General features: G+C 36.2%; 1 protein-coding gene across 1 annotated transcript in view; it reads left to right on the top strand.

Moving 5' to 3' along the window:
• Positions 1 to 14,928, top strand: part of LOC146168182 (high affinity cationic amino acid transporter 1-like) — a 63,714-nt gene that overhangs the window by 34,458 nt on the left and 14,328 nt on the right. Inside the window, exon 7 of the mRNA XM_083386231.1 lies at positions 8,058 to 8,171. Within this exon, the coding sequence (XP_083242357.1) occupies positions 8,058 to 8,171 (114 nt within the window). The remainder of the gene's footprint in view (positions 1 to 8,057; positions 8,172 to 14,928) is intronic.

Here is a 14,928-nt window from a genome sequence, read left to right as displayed (position 1 = left end):
AGAGTTACAGGAGTACAGTTAGAGGAGAAGAGTTAGAGGAGTACAGTAGAGGAGAAGAGTTAGAGGAGTACAGTTAGAGGAGAAGAGTTAGTGGAGAAGAGTTAGAGGGGTAGAGTTAAAAGGATCAAGAGTAAGAGGAAAATAGTTAGAAGAAGCGGAAAAATTATGCCCTCAAATTATGCCCGCATTACCTATCCTAATGAAAAAAATCCGAAAAAAACATTCCGAAAAAAAGTGCTTACATTTTTTCTTCGCACATTGTGCAAAAAAATGCTCTCACTCCTCCCGTTTCCAGTCGCGGGCGAAAACAGAACTTAGCAAGGTCCCGACGGCTGCTCTAGATGCAATATTATATTTGAAACGCACTAAGGATTGACGAAAAGTGCGAGAAAATACATTTATATAGAACAGACCTGGGCAACATACGGCCCGCCAAGCAGTTTAATCCGGCCCGCGAATTATTTTCCTTAAAATACATAGGCTAAGCGAAAAAAGGACGAGTTTCTACATGTTTGGTTGTATCCTAAACGCTCTTTCCAGGAACGGATCTAGTCATGGCCCCGCCAAATGCGATTTTTAGCCTGTTTTAATTGCTAAAAAGAACATGGTTTTCGCGCCAATTTCGATTGTCTTTCTCGTATGTTTCGCGCAATTTTTCGGTTTACAGACAAATAGCGTCCTCTGCATTGTGGCACTCCTCCAACGAAAGTTGAACAAACTTAGCCTAATACTTAGGCTATATATTTTTAGCTTGATAAACGCGCATATCAACCAATGTACTATTTTTGTCTGTTCTTAATGCTTCACGCCCCCCTCTAAATCTAAATTAATATTTGCATTTTAAAACAAACATAGTCGCAAATTTTTTACGCTTCGCGCGACGTCTTGTGGTCTTCTTTAAATTCGACTTGAATTGCACATAACTCCAAACGTAATAACAAATCCGTTGGCTTATTTGTTTTCTACCGTCAAAGTTTCTGACATCATTTTACGTGTATTTCAGATCCTATGTTTGACCCAGCCTGACACAACATTTTAAGTTTCTCATGCGGCCCGCGGCTAAAAATAATTGCCCGCCCCTAATATAGAATAAGGTTGGTGAAAGCTTCCATTGTTGAGAGTTCCATGATAAGCGCGGAGCCTTGGCTGTAAGTTCCCGCAAACAACACTGAAAGAAAAAAAATACCTGACCTATAGCGTACAAATGCATTTTCTGGCATGGCATGAATGTTATTTATGCCTTTTATGTATAATAAGACCGATAGTATAATAGTTATATTCAAATTACATTGCCAAGTTAAATTTAACGAAAAGACAAAATTATCCTAAAACGCCATTAGGCTACAGCGAGCATTGTGCAAAATATGTTTGTGTGCGCAATAATGTGTTACGTCCGGTATAAATTTAAAATTTTGTCAAATAAACATTATTGAGGTCACGGTGTAACATAACTTTATGCTGTCATCTTTAAAAATCCACCACATAAAGTTCGGGATCAGCCGTGCTTGCTGTGCGGATATTCTGCAAAGAATATTGTGGCCTAAAAACATTTTCAAAACAAATAAATCGCCGTCCATCAGAAAACGGGGTGATTTACGATGATACCTGAACAAAATGATTCCAAATAGTAAAAAAGTAGGTTGTACATCACCAAGCATATTCATATTATTGAAGTAACGCCATTTTGCTAATGTTTAAACTGTGTAAAATTAAATCATTAAGGTGGTCTTTAAAGGGATATTTTATTACCGTCAAGCTCAATTAGAAAATGATTTTAAATCCATTGTTCACGTTTAAAGCTACCAAATTAAACATTTATTAAAGAGGCGCTATGGTATATTTCATACGAAGAAATTCGTTTTCAATGCAAATAGAACTGCCACAATTTTTTGATTCCTGTCAACAGGAAATGGCAATTAGGGCCTAAAACTCTAAAATCTGTTTTTTACAAAACGATGCTTTTGCTAACTTTAGGTTAAATCGGATATGTTGCTAATGCGTCAAATTTAAATATATTTCATAATGAAGTCATAATAAAGACTAAAATGTTAAACCAGTAATTTCAATTTTAGAATGTTCGTAAGCGTAGCCAATCTGCAAAAAAGTAAACAAATTCACAAAATCTATGCAAGTAGTTCATACATTTGACGGCTCTGTTTTATTTTAGTGCCTGTAAAAAGTCATTGGCACACAATGAAAAAGTTCTGTCAGTGTTCAGTGCATTGTAATATGTAAAAACTTGTGATTTGTAAAACAGCTTTTTGCAGTTTTAAAAACGTTTAAATAATGTCATGTTTACGCGCCCTAATTTGAAAAGCGCCGCTGTTTTGGAACCGGATTGTTTGCCCTTGTTTACGCTCAATGGTGGGTGATCGGTCTGTTTATAAATTGTTATTGCTGAAATTATAAGTTGAGTTAGTGATGAAAGCTTGTTAAGTAAAAGCATCTGCAACAAACCTCCTAGGGGTTATATGATGTAACTGCATTACACAGCACATTTTACTTTATTTTTACATACTAAAACTATGACGTCATAACGACCGTTTTAATTCATAATAAACTTAAGTAGATATAGTAGTTACTAGTTACCAATAGATCAGCCTTGTCGGCTTTACAAATTCATTGCCTAATATCTGTCTTAACTTAATTACCTACAGGTCAAACAGTTGTTCAACCAACTCCACAGACATGTTATATATTCAAGGTAAGAGTATGTTGTGGATATAGGCTATCTGATACTTGACATTTTATTCCTATACCGATAACCAATATCTTTAAACATTGTGAGCGGCTATTACATTTCAAGCGGGCTATAAAGTTTAGTTTCTTATGTCATAATACGCTTCATTAGGCTAGCCAAGAAACAGCAATTGGGTATTTATTATTCCATATGTAACGACAGTTAAGCTACTGTAATCACGTGACAGTAGTTAGTCGCATAATTAATACAGTGAGGTAATCGGTATAAAAAAAACAATTAATATAAGCTGGTAGCTTACCGACCAACACACTCCTACAACCAAACTACTTGCGCTGCTCGAGTTTGTCTTAGTTTATCATTCTAATCATATGAATATATCTTGAAGAACGCGCGCTGTTTTTACAAATCCGAAACATTTAATAATCGTCGTGTTGGCCACCCGTGATATAAGGCAATTATTTCCTCTTTATTGTCAAAATAATTATTTGGGTTTTTGAAAAAATCTGGGGCAATTTTCAATCAGCAACCAAAAATTAATCAGAACAAGTCCTCTTTTTGTATACTCAGTAGGGATTTTGTTATTTGCATACCAATGAGTCTAAGCATAGTATATGTTTCCACAGAATCTTGCCCTCCAACAGAACACATAATGCCGACGATAAAAACGATATATATACCTATTTAACATTTTTTTAGAACAGGGGCTGCGGAGTCGGTTAAAAAAAACGAGTCCGACTACCGAGTCCGACTCCGGCCAAATGTAAGATTTTGTCGAGTCCCGAGTCCAGCTCTGACTCTACAGTAGGCCTACCATATGTCCTCTTTTAGGAGGATTTGTCCTCTTTTCTCAAGAAAACTGAATGATCCTCCGAGGACGCATAAAAATGTACAAATGTCCGCTTTTTTCGCATTTTGAATTAGTTGCTCATAGTTTTTTTTTGCGCTAGCTCTAAGTTAACATTTAATTTTTGCAATGATTCCAATGGTTTCGCTGTGTTGTACACCACTCCTACAGCGCTGTACAAACTCTGTTTTTGCCAACTTTAACATTAAAACGGCAAACAATTTTCGCGCTCTGCGCGAATCTTTTCTACTTAGATGTTAGCTTTTCTTAGCACAAAGTCTCTTTGAGTGCCATTACATGTTTTCATATCATTGAAGGTATAACGGCCCTATTTAAAAGTTTGCTAACTTATAGATAAACAATAAAATTCATCCACCGTTCGAACTATTTTTTATCCATGTTTTATTTAATTGGATAACAGGCTAGCAACAGGGGACTCAAACTTTTTCGCGCGAATCGATAATGTTTTTGCAATATTGCTGCTGTTGTTGTGTGTTATCACATCTTTTGAAACACGATAACGCAAAGTTTAATTTTTGCGCTTATATTTTTATTTGCGCTGACATCGCAGCCTTATAACTGTGGAGTGAATGCCTCACGACACGTTTGTCAAAATCATCTCGTGCACGAGCAATTTATTGTGTGTCCAATGCTAAAATCCTCCTGAATATACAGTTTGGCGCCAATTAAACCCAATTTTTTTCGCGCTTTGCGCGACCGACGACAAACTTCACTATTTTTAAGTTGTCTCAGTGATATTTAATTAAAACTGCTTTTCGTAGAGAGAGGGGGCGCAAGGCATGGGAAAATTACCAAGGGGGACACGGCTGAAAAAGATTAAGAACCACTTGTCTATGGCATCAGGTGGTTCTCAGCAGACGCTTTCTTTAAATTTAGACAACAATAAAGCAAAATATAAGCTATACATTATAATGCTGAAAAGTAAAACTCTGTTTACTGATGAGCTACGCCAGAAGTATCCATGTTTCAGAAAAGGACGTGTTAATTTCGAATCTGAATGCAATACTTGAGAGTTTTTCTCAAACGTAAAAATTCTACTTTCGTTTTACTTGCAGGTAAGTGTCCTCTTTTAAGGTGCTGAAAATATGGTAGCCCTACTCTACAGCCTATAGTTTACCCATTTACGCAACTGAATTAAGGTGGATTGTTTGCAATCCACTCATATTGATGTCATAATTGATCCACCCGCATTACATGGTTAAAAAATATTTCACCATTTTCTATTATACTTTTACAACTTACATTTTGCCGCCTTAACAGTTTTAAAACTTGATACTGCGCATGCGCACGTCGGACTCGGGACTCGGGTAGTTTTACGTGGACTTACCCGAGTCCCGAGTCCCTAGTCCGACTCCGGCAAAACAAACCGACTCCGTCGAGTCCCGTGTCCCGAGTCCGACTCCGACTCCGCAGCCCTGCCTTGCTGACTGATTTTGTTAGAAGCGGTGCGCTTCTCAAGCTACCAATGAGTCTATTGGTTAATAGTATCCTTATTTTCGGGAAAAAAAAGACCAATCTTGGAAAAAATTAGAACTTGTTTCTCAACGGATTTGTATCAGTTCGGGTCTACATATCAACCAAAAAAAAGTTCCAGCTCATTCGGCCTGGGAAAAGTCCCCATTTGGGATTTTCAAAATGGCCGCCATAAAATATAGGTTTTTGCACATATCTCAGCTTCTACATTATTTATAAAAAAAGATTATGTTGTTAAAGTAAATTTTTTGAGGGTTAAGGAACCAAATAGAGCATTTTAAACCTTAGTTAGTCGTGAAGACTATAGACGGGGTGTGGGGGTGCGAGAACTCCCCAAAAGTTGGAATTCCGTGTTTATTTATTTATTTAGATTTCAGATTGTCAGTGTTTGTAATGTTTGTATTTAAAACTAGCTATTTAGGCCAAATTTGTTTTCAATTTACTATTATCAGTACAAGTATGTGTTTTTATGCACGTGTTGTTTCGCTTGACCTTTATTATGCTTTAAATATTGCTGCGAAACATGGCCTACTTTCAGTTAGGTATATTCCAATCAAACAACTTATAGATATGAAAACAGAGATTTCAAAACAACAGATTATATATGGCTGAATGTATGATTACCTAATGCACTTGAGACCAGCATAAGTTTTCCGATCATTCTTAATGATCCAAATGACCCCCAAATGATGTCAACAGTTTATACTACACTCAGAAAGTGTATATCTAGCTGTTCACATAATATTCCCGTAATAATAAACTTCGATCAGCCATTGCGGATTAATGCAATCCAAATAGTTAAAGAATGGCAACTGCCAGTTGTCGTCAGACATGGAGGATTTCATCTCCTAAAGAGCTTTTTGAATTGTATTGGACTTATAATGGCGGGTTCAGGTTTGTAAGATGTACTTGGCCTTTTATATGGCCCGCATAACGTCACTCATATTTTAAAGGGAGCTGCATATTCAAAATCGCTCCGAATCCATTTTTAGCGGATACAGCTGTTTATCGTAAAATGATGACACGAGACGAAAATGTTTAGTCTTAGTATATCGAAGGCTATATCTACTAGAAATGTTTGACTAAAAAAACAAATTTCCACATACATACGAGATGTTTCGGACGAATGGATTTCACACTACTCGTAACAGTGATGAACAGTTTTCCGACATGACAATAGAGAAGACTCTTATGCGGAAAGCCAAATAAAAAGGTACTCTCACAAGCGGCAGGCTTCGCCATACGAACTCAGTAAAAGTTTGGGTTTCTAGCTTATCACATTTAAAGCATCTTGAGATGCTGATGGATGAAAGGGTCGATTTTAAAAGATGCAATCAAAGTTACAAAGATTTTGCAAAAATACCTCTACAGAAAGACCATGAATGTTTCACTACGTGGTTGAATGGTTTACGTATCACAATTCTTTTATACCAGTAAGCGATCCTCTTGTGATAGCTTCACTCTCAACAGGACTGACTACAACCGACACAAATTCTGTTAATTGTGAACAAGCATGGCATATTGGTCAAATCATCCAAGAAATTTTGGACCATGCTACTCACCTCGAACCTATTAAAACTTTTATAACAGTAAACTACCAAGTTCTCTTGAAAAACATATAAAAGCTGGACCTAAAAAGGTTTACGTTGAAAAAAACGGTTCTCTTTAATCGACTTATTGTTCTGGCTGAAAGATAGAGACATCGAAAGAGCAGTTAAATATGAAATGACACATGTTCAATCAGCCTTGTTTAGGATGGACAAGTTAATGAGAAAACCAAAAAAATCTAAATTTGGTCGAATGTTGACGTTATAGACCAGGGATGGCGAACCACTGTCCCGCGGGTCACGAAGTGACCCACCACAGATTTTTTAATGACCCACTTGTCTCTCTACAAGTATCGAAATGTTATAAATTAGTTTTAGAAAAGGATAAATTAAAAAACAAAATTTACTGTTTAAATCAGGGCTGCCCAATCTGTGGGTTGTGCAAATGTATTTTAGGGGTGACGAGTAGGCCTACATTAATTGCACTTTCAAATGTGTGCAGAAAAGCAGACAACTAAAAGCATTTGGTTTATCGATGTAAAACGCAAAGGGTGGCAAAAGTGAGGAAAATTAGGAGCTCACAGACTAAAAATTTTTAAAACCCTGGTTAAACCAAGCTGAAAATATTTCTGCTGAACTCCTGTAATAAAAAATGCTGCAACATTTGTTACCTATTTAGGTTTTTAATATTCGTGGGAATCTGAATGGGGACTTTCCGTAATTTGGGGCATGCCTAAGAAAAAAAACTGGTGTTTTACACCTGCGGTTTCCCATGAAATAAAACTCAATTTTTTTGGATTTTCTGGGAATGATATAGACGTTTTCTGAAATGAAGTTTTTTAATTAAGTTTGACTAAATTACCAGGATGTAACCAAAATAAATCCAAATGCTTATAAAATTGAGTTAAATCGACAATTAGGGGATATAACATGCGGCAAACTTACACCAGGATGGTACACCACGTATATGATTAATCCACAGCTTGATAACTGTGATTAGAATAAGACTGAGCGCGATTGGGTTTCCCTACTTGTAAGGCCTAAGTTTTGGCTGCTCATGTGCTCATTTACTTAGTCGATCCATTTTAGACACAAGACACAACATTGCTGAGTATATACAATAATTTTACATTGTACACTTTTCACGGGAAACTACTCAGTTAACCCATCTCGACACAAGAAAAACCATTGCCTTCTATAGTAAGTGCACATAAACATGTGCAATTCTGCATTGTTTGTTCAGTTTTATAAACTTGTAACGAAGTGTTGCTCTTCCAGCAGAATATATATATACGTTGATCTAAGACGTATGAGACACAATATATATTCTGCTGGAAGAGCAACACTCCGTTATATATTATGCCTGGCAACAATAGCTTATTTTATAAACTTGTGTTTATTACTATATATGAGTAAAATATGCATGTTTATGCATATCATTGTTTTGACTCAGATTGCATCAACGCAACAGCGAAAAAGAAATTTGGTGATGGAGGATTTTTTCCATATGGTTTTTCCGGAACCTTATCTGGAGCGGCAACTTGTTTTTTTGGTTTTGTAGGATTTGATGTAATAGCAACTACAGGTAATTAAAATATAATGTAGGTCAATGTTTTCAAGAGTAGGTATACCCCGCCTTATGGAATCACAAGGGCCGTTGTGACTTTTCCTTAGCTGGGGGTCACCAAACGCACATAGCCGGGCGTTAATAAAAATATAAAGTATTATAAATTAAACTATGTAAAACACGCTGAAGCTAGAACTGTGTTTACCAACTCCTAAGAAAAATCTGGTATATCATATTTGTTAACAAGAGCACAAGAACTTTATTTAATACTTAAACAGGAGAAGTCACTCAGTTCACATAAGCAATTAGGCGACGATAGGCAAAAATATCCTAGGCTTGGTAGCTAATTCTACGTAAACGCGCCGAGGCTCCGGAAGTTTGACGTTTTACATTTTATATTTTGATTTAGCAGTTTTACGGTCTTCTAAAATATCTCAAGACGACCAAAGGGACCATCCATATGACCGAAATTAAAACAACATTAACGTCGGAATAAAACACAGTTCTGAATAAGACCAAAATGGGGCTAATACGTAGTCGTAATAACGTTTAAGTCGGAATAAGTCCTAATCCCTCAGCAATACCTAAATGGCCTATACAACTTTACCTAACCCTAAACCCCATCCCTAAAATTATTTATAACTCCCCTAATATTGCAACCCCAACTTAATTTCTAAATTAAAGCGCCGAAACGTCGACACCAAAACATCCAGACCGATGACCCCCGATCGTCCCATACCCTCTCCTTACAGTTTCAGGCGTTATTTTTCCCATTTAAGCCGTATTCCGTTAAATTTAATACTTATTCCCGCAGGTTTGTCTTACCATGACACTGTGGATTTATGATACTATATAGTACTGCTTTAGATGTTCTTTGTAGTTCCTATTGTGTGTTCTCGGCGAAAGTCTTTCAAATAATATCTCTCGTAATACCGGACAAAGAAAAAAATGACATGAAAAAAAAATTGTGCTTTGTACTTTTAAAAATTGTACTTTTTTGCCTAGTTTATTTTCTTTAACTTATTTCTGCAAGCAAAAACATATATGGGCCGAAAATTTCCCCACTTTATTTATGGCTTAGATGCGAAAGGCGTTTAAATACGGCGAGGTATTTGGGGAATAATCGAAACAAATATCTGATAAATAGAATTTCCGTAGATAATGCGTACGGCCAAGTTATTAAATTTTTGCCAGCTAACATGTTTAAAAAGCAAATATATAATTTTTTTTCTTAAAATGGTTTACCGCCTATGATTTGCTACACTTTTGCCAACTTTTACTCGGTAATTTTTTACCATGGCTTCGTCCGAGCAATCACTGTTTAAACATACAGCTTTGTAACGTCGTCGCTAAAAATGCATTCAACGTTAGCATTTTGCTTGCTGCGGCCCTTGTACAACCTTGATTTGTTTATGCCTGGTGTTGATATGTTTGGTTGGAGCAACATGCACAACAGTAGGCCTACCATATGTCCTGTTTTAGGGGGATTTGTCCTCTTGTCTCAAGTAAAGTGAATGGTCCTCCGAGGACGCTCAAAAATGCCCAAATATCGTATTTTTTCGCATTTCGAGTTAGTTTCCTTCAACAAGACCTCAACAAGACCTTTAGGCTGGACGTTGTATTTATTTCCAAAAATTTACTGTAGCCATGAAAGATGCTGAATTACAGATTTAAAAAAACGTTTTTCAACAAATTGCCCACCAGCCTTACCTTCTTGCTTGTTATTGAAAACATTGTTGCAAATATTGCGCCAGAAAAATTGCAACAGAACCTCAAATATAAAAGGCCAATTAATAAAGCAAAGGTGTGAGTTTTGTAGGCTAGCCTACTATCAGTGTCACTGTAGTGTATGTCCAGGAACATTTCCAGCATTCCAGAACCAAATAAATGTTTAGTAACTGTTAAGATCGCGCAATTTTACTTTAGAATTATGGACCACAATGCAATTGTTAAACGCCTTTTTTCTTTGATGCAGCCACAATGGTGCAAAGAAAGAGACAGCCTATTAGTTGGATCAGTTTCGAGCATCTTGACGGTTGTATATAATTTCAATGATGTTTCGTGCAAACAATTTCATGATCTAGTTAAAAAAAATGATCATTCCTTATTGGCAAAAGTTAAGGGAACCGCAAAGTATTCATGGGCTGAATCTGAAAAACTAATTTAATTTGTTGTTTTTGTGACTGTTTTTGTAACTTTTGCTTTGCTTTGTTTTTGTAACTTTTACCTGCAAATACCAAGGAAATGTAAAACATCATCAAACTCAAACATAACAATTCTAATTTTCGTTTTACAAATATGTCCTCTTTTTGAGTGCTGAAAATATGGTAGCCCTACACAACAGGTGCTAACAAAGAGGTGTAAACTTCCTCTAAAGTTCCGTATTTAAATTTGGCAGTAAAATATGCTGTTCAGTAAGAGCAATAAGGTATTTTACTAAGAGAAGCCTCTTCCTAAAAGGCAAGTCACACGCGCCCACATTTACTAAGACGAGCTACTTCGCACAATGAACGTTGCACACGTGGGACAATAAAGCGCAGCAGGCGTCTAGTCGCTTCGTCGCTTCATGCTGGACAAAGCAAGCGAATATGAAGGAATTATATGGGCCGAAAATTTATTTTCGGGTCATATCTTGTTTTTCCTCGCATTATATGGGCCGAAAATTTATTTTCGGGACATATCTTGTTTTTGCCGCTATTATTGTTTAGTTTCCTATGGTTTCCTATGGCATGTTTCAGACCGATTTTTGTCCGACGCTTTATAGACAAAGTATACATCGTAGAACCTTCAAATTTTCAAACATGGCGTAGAGTGGTATATAGGTGCTTTGTAGAAGTTTATGAGGCTGCACCCCCAGGGGCCTTTGCTTGGTGGGTAAGAACCTGAAATATTGCGTTTTAGCTCTCTGTAGCTAACGACTGCCATCTAGCAGCAGAAAAACTTTCATACAGAATTTATTCATATTCGCTTGCTTTGTCCAGCTTGTGAAGTGACGAAGCAGCAGGACGCCTGCTACGCTTTATTGTCCCGCGCGTGAGACTTTCATTGTGCGAAGTGGCTTGTCTAGTAAAAATGGACGCATGCGACAGTAAAATAACTTATCGCTCCTACGAAACAACATATTTAGCGTCGCAAATATAAATGCGAAATCTGGTTGCAGTGGACGCCCTCTATTTGCACCTGTTGCGCATGTTACTCCAATCAAACATATCAACACCAGGCCTAAACAAATTAAAATTGTACAAGGGCGCTGCAAGCAAAACATAAAGCTGAATGCATTAATTATTAGGGAGGTCGTTACAAAGCTACGTTATAACATGGCTTCATACTAAAATAAATATTAAGAACGCTGCGTTTATTGGATTTCAATTGGCAAAACTTTCAATTTAAAAGGTGGTTTATTAGGGACATAAACTTGTTTTGCATATTGCTCTAAACTACAGATTTAAAGTATGTTATAACCGTGATTGCTCGGACCAAGCCATGGTAAAAATTTACCCAGTAAAAGTTGGCAAAAGTATAGCAAACCATGGACGTCAAACCATTTTAAGAGAATGATAATATTTGCTTTTTAAACATGTTAGCTGGCCAAAGTGTAATAACATGCTTGTACGCATTATCTACGTAAATTCTATTTATCAAATATATGTTTCGATCATTTCCCAAATACTACTCACCATACTTGAACCCTTTCGCATCAAAGCCAGAAGTTAGGTGGGGAAGTTTTCGGCCCATATCTGTTTTTGCTTGCAGAAACAAGTTAAGGAAAAAATATAAAATATGTAATATAAAATATACAATACAAAATATCAAAAAATCAAAAAAAAAATTTAAAAAAAAATTTTTAATTTAAAATAAAAAACAAACACCAAGCCCCGAAAATATACCCCCTGACAAAATATACAACAACCGCACCCCGTCTAGTTCTTTTTTTGTTTGCTATGGTTTTGCTATGGCATGTTTAAGACCGATTTTTTAAGTGTACATCGTAGAACTTTTAAATTTTCATACATGACGTAGAGTGGTATGTAGGTGCGCTGTAGAGGTTTATGAGGCTGCACCCCCGGGGGCCTTTTATTGGGGGACAAAAATCAATAATGTGACGTCGCCGTTTTAGTTCGCTGTCAGTATCTTGTCCCAACTAGCGGTTGAAAAACTTTAATACAGAAGTCCATATACGCTTGCTTTGTTAAACTCCCGAAGCGACGAAGCCACTTGGCACCATGCTGCGTGTTTTATTGTCACTTAGGAAATAAGCTGCGCGTGCGACTTGCCTTTGGAAAGAGGCTTCTCTTCGTATAAATACTTATTGCTTTTACAACACAACATATTTTGCCGCCGCAAATTTTGATGCGAAATCTGGAGGCAGTGTACACCTCTTTGTTAGCACCTGTGGTGCATGATTTGACAAGTAAAATTGGCAAAAGTATAGCAAACCATAGACGTTAAATTATTTTAAGAGAATGATTATATTTGCTTTTTAAAATTGTCACCTGGCCCAAATTTAATAACATGGTCGTACGCATTATTTACGTAAATTTTATTTATCAAATATATTTTTCGATCATTTTTTCGATCACCCAAAAATACCTTTCCGCATTTTAATTCATTATCGCGGTATTACATGAAGATGCAAGGCCAGTATGTAATAAAGTTTCACCCATCGTAAAGCAGGGAAGAATTGCTAGAAGCTTCATTTATATGACGTTCGTGAACTATGTCGCCAGACTGAATCATAAGTTAAAAAAGCCTGAAAATTTTCTCGAAGGTAAAGCTTTCAAGCGTCAAGTGCCAGTTTGCCACTGTCTCTGGAAATAGGATTTTTGTTTTGAAACGGCTAAAATAAAAATAAATGAATGAATTATTTTGATTGCAAAACGATTCTAAAATTAATTTTGCATAGTCTTTACCAAACTTACGTATAAAAAAATTAAACCCTGGCAACTACCCCTTTCGCATCTAAAACATAGTTAAGGCTTGAAATTTTCGCCCCATATCTGTTTTTGCTTGCAGAAACAAATTAAGGAAACTATAGAACAGGCAACGTTTATACAAAACCACAAACCAAAGTCAAATTAATAATATTTGAAAGCAACCCTGATAAGTAACGTTATTTATAATGGTCCACAATCCCCCTTCCCCCCAAAAAAGAAATCAATTAAAAATATACACTAAACCCTGAAAATATACCCCCGATAAAATATACAACAACCGAACCCTTGTTTTTTTTTGGATCGGTTTTTGTCCGAAGCTTTATAGAAAAAGAGTTCTTTGTAGATCTTAAAAAAATTTAGACCTGGCGTAGAGTGTTATGTAGGAGCATAAAATAGGTTTATGAGGCTGTATCCCGAGTGGCTTTGGATCGGGTGCAAAACAACTATAATATGACGTCATAATTTTAGTTCGCTGTAGCTATCGACTCCCATCTATCGGTTGAAACACTTCAATACAGAATTAGTCCATATTCGCTTGCACTTGGCACCATGTTGCGTGTTTTATTGTCACTGGGAAAATAAGCCGCGCGTGCGACTTGCCTTATAGAAAGGGGCTCATCTTAGTAAAAAAACTTACTGCTTTTTCAACACAACATATTTTTCCGCCGCAAATTTAAATGCGAAGTCCGGAGGCAGTGTACACCTCTCTGAAAGCAACTATTGTACAAGTTGCTCCAACCAAACTTATCAACACCAGACCTAAACAAATTAATATTGTACAAGGGCCGCAGCAATCAAAATGCTAAACTTAAATGCATTTTTAGCGACGACGTTACAAAGCTACGTCATAACATAGCGTCATACAAAAATAAGTCTTAAGAACACGTTTATTTGGTCTAAATTGGCAAAATTATCTAAATTTGGCAAAATTATGCGTATTAGGCACATAAAATTTTTTTCTATTGCTCGAAACAACAGATTTAAAGTCTGTTTAAAGTTAAACGGTGATTGATTGGACCAAGCCGTTGTAAAAATTTACCAAGTAAAAGTTGGCAAAAGTATAGTAAACCATATAAGCGTTAAAGCCGTTAAACCATTTAAAAAATGATTATATTTGCTTTTTAAAGATATTAGCTGGCCCAAATTTAATAATATGGCTGTACGCATTGTATACATAAAGTCTATTTATTAAATATTTTTTTCAAACAATTCCCAATTACCTCGCCGTATTTGAATTTATTTTCGCGGTAATACATGAAGAGGCAAGTTAAAGCAGTAAAGTTTCGCAAATCGTAGAACGCAGGGAAGAATTGCTATAAGCTTCATTTATATGAAGTTCGTTAACTATATCGCCTGATTGGACCATAATTCAAGAAAAATTTGCTCTTAAACGTCAAGGCCAGTTTATCATTGTTTCTGGAAATGAAAGTTTTGTTTTGAAGCGGCAAAAATAAAAATAAACAAATAAAATATTTTGACCAAAAATTAATCTAAAATTGATTTTGCATAGTCTTTACCAAACTAACGTATGAGAAAATGAACCCCTGGCAACTACCCCTTTCACATCTAAGTCATAAATTAAAGCGTGGAATTTTCGGTCCATATCTGGTTTTGCTTGCAGAAATAAGTTACAATAGAAAATGTGCAACGTATATGGTAACCACGAAATAAAGTGAATGTATTAATATTTGAAAGTAACCCTGGCAAGTAAGGCTATTTATAAAGGAGCACTAACACAAAATGAAATAAAAAATATATATAAAACTAGATGTTTAGGCCTGATGTTGGTAGTATGCTGGTTGGAGCAAGATCCACGACAGGTGCTAACAGAGAGGCGTAGA

The sequence above is a fragment of the Ascidiella aspersa genome, chromosome 1 (genome assembly GCF_963924565.1).
Source record: "Ascidiella aspersa chromosome 1, kaAscAspe10.2, whole genome shotgun sequence".
Classification (NCBI taxonomy): Eukaryota; Metazoa; Chordata; class Ascidiacea; order Phlebobranchia; family Ascidiidae; genus Ascidiella; species Ascidiella aspersa.
The sequence above is the reverse complement of the archived record's forward strand: the minus strand, read 5'-3'. Positions and strand labels throughout refer to the sequence as shown.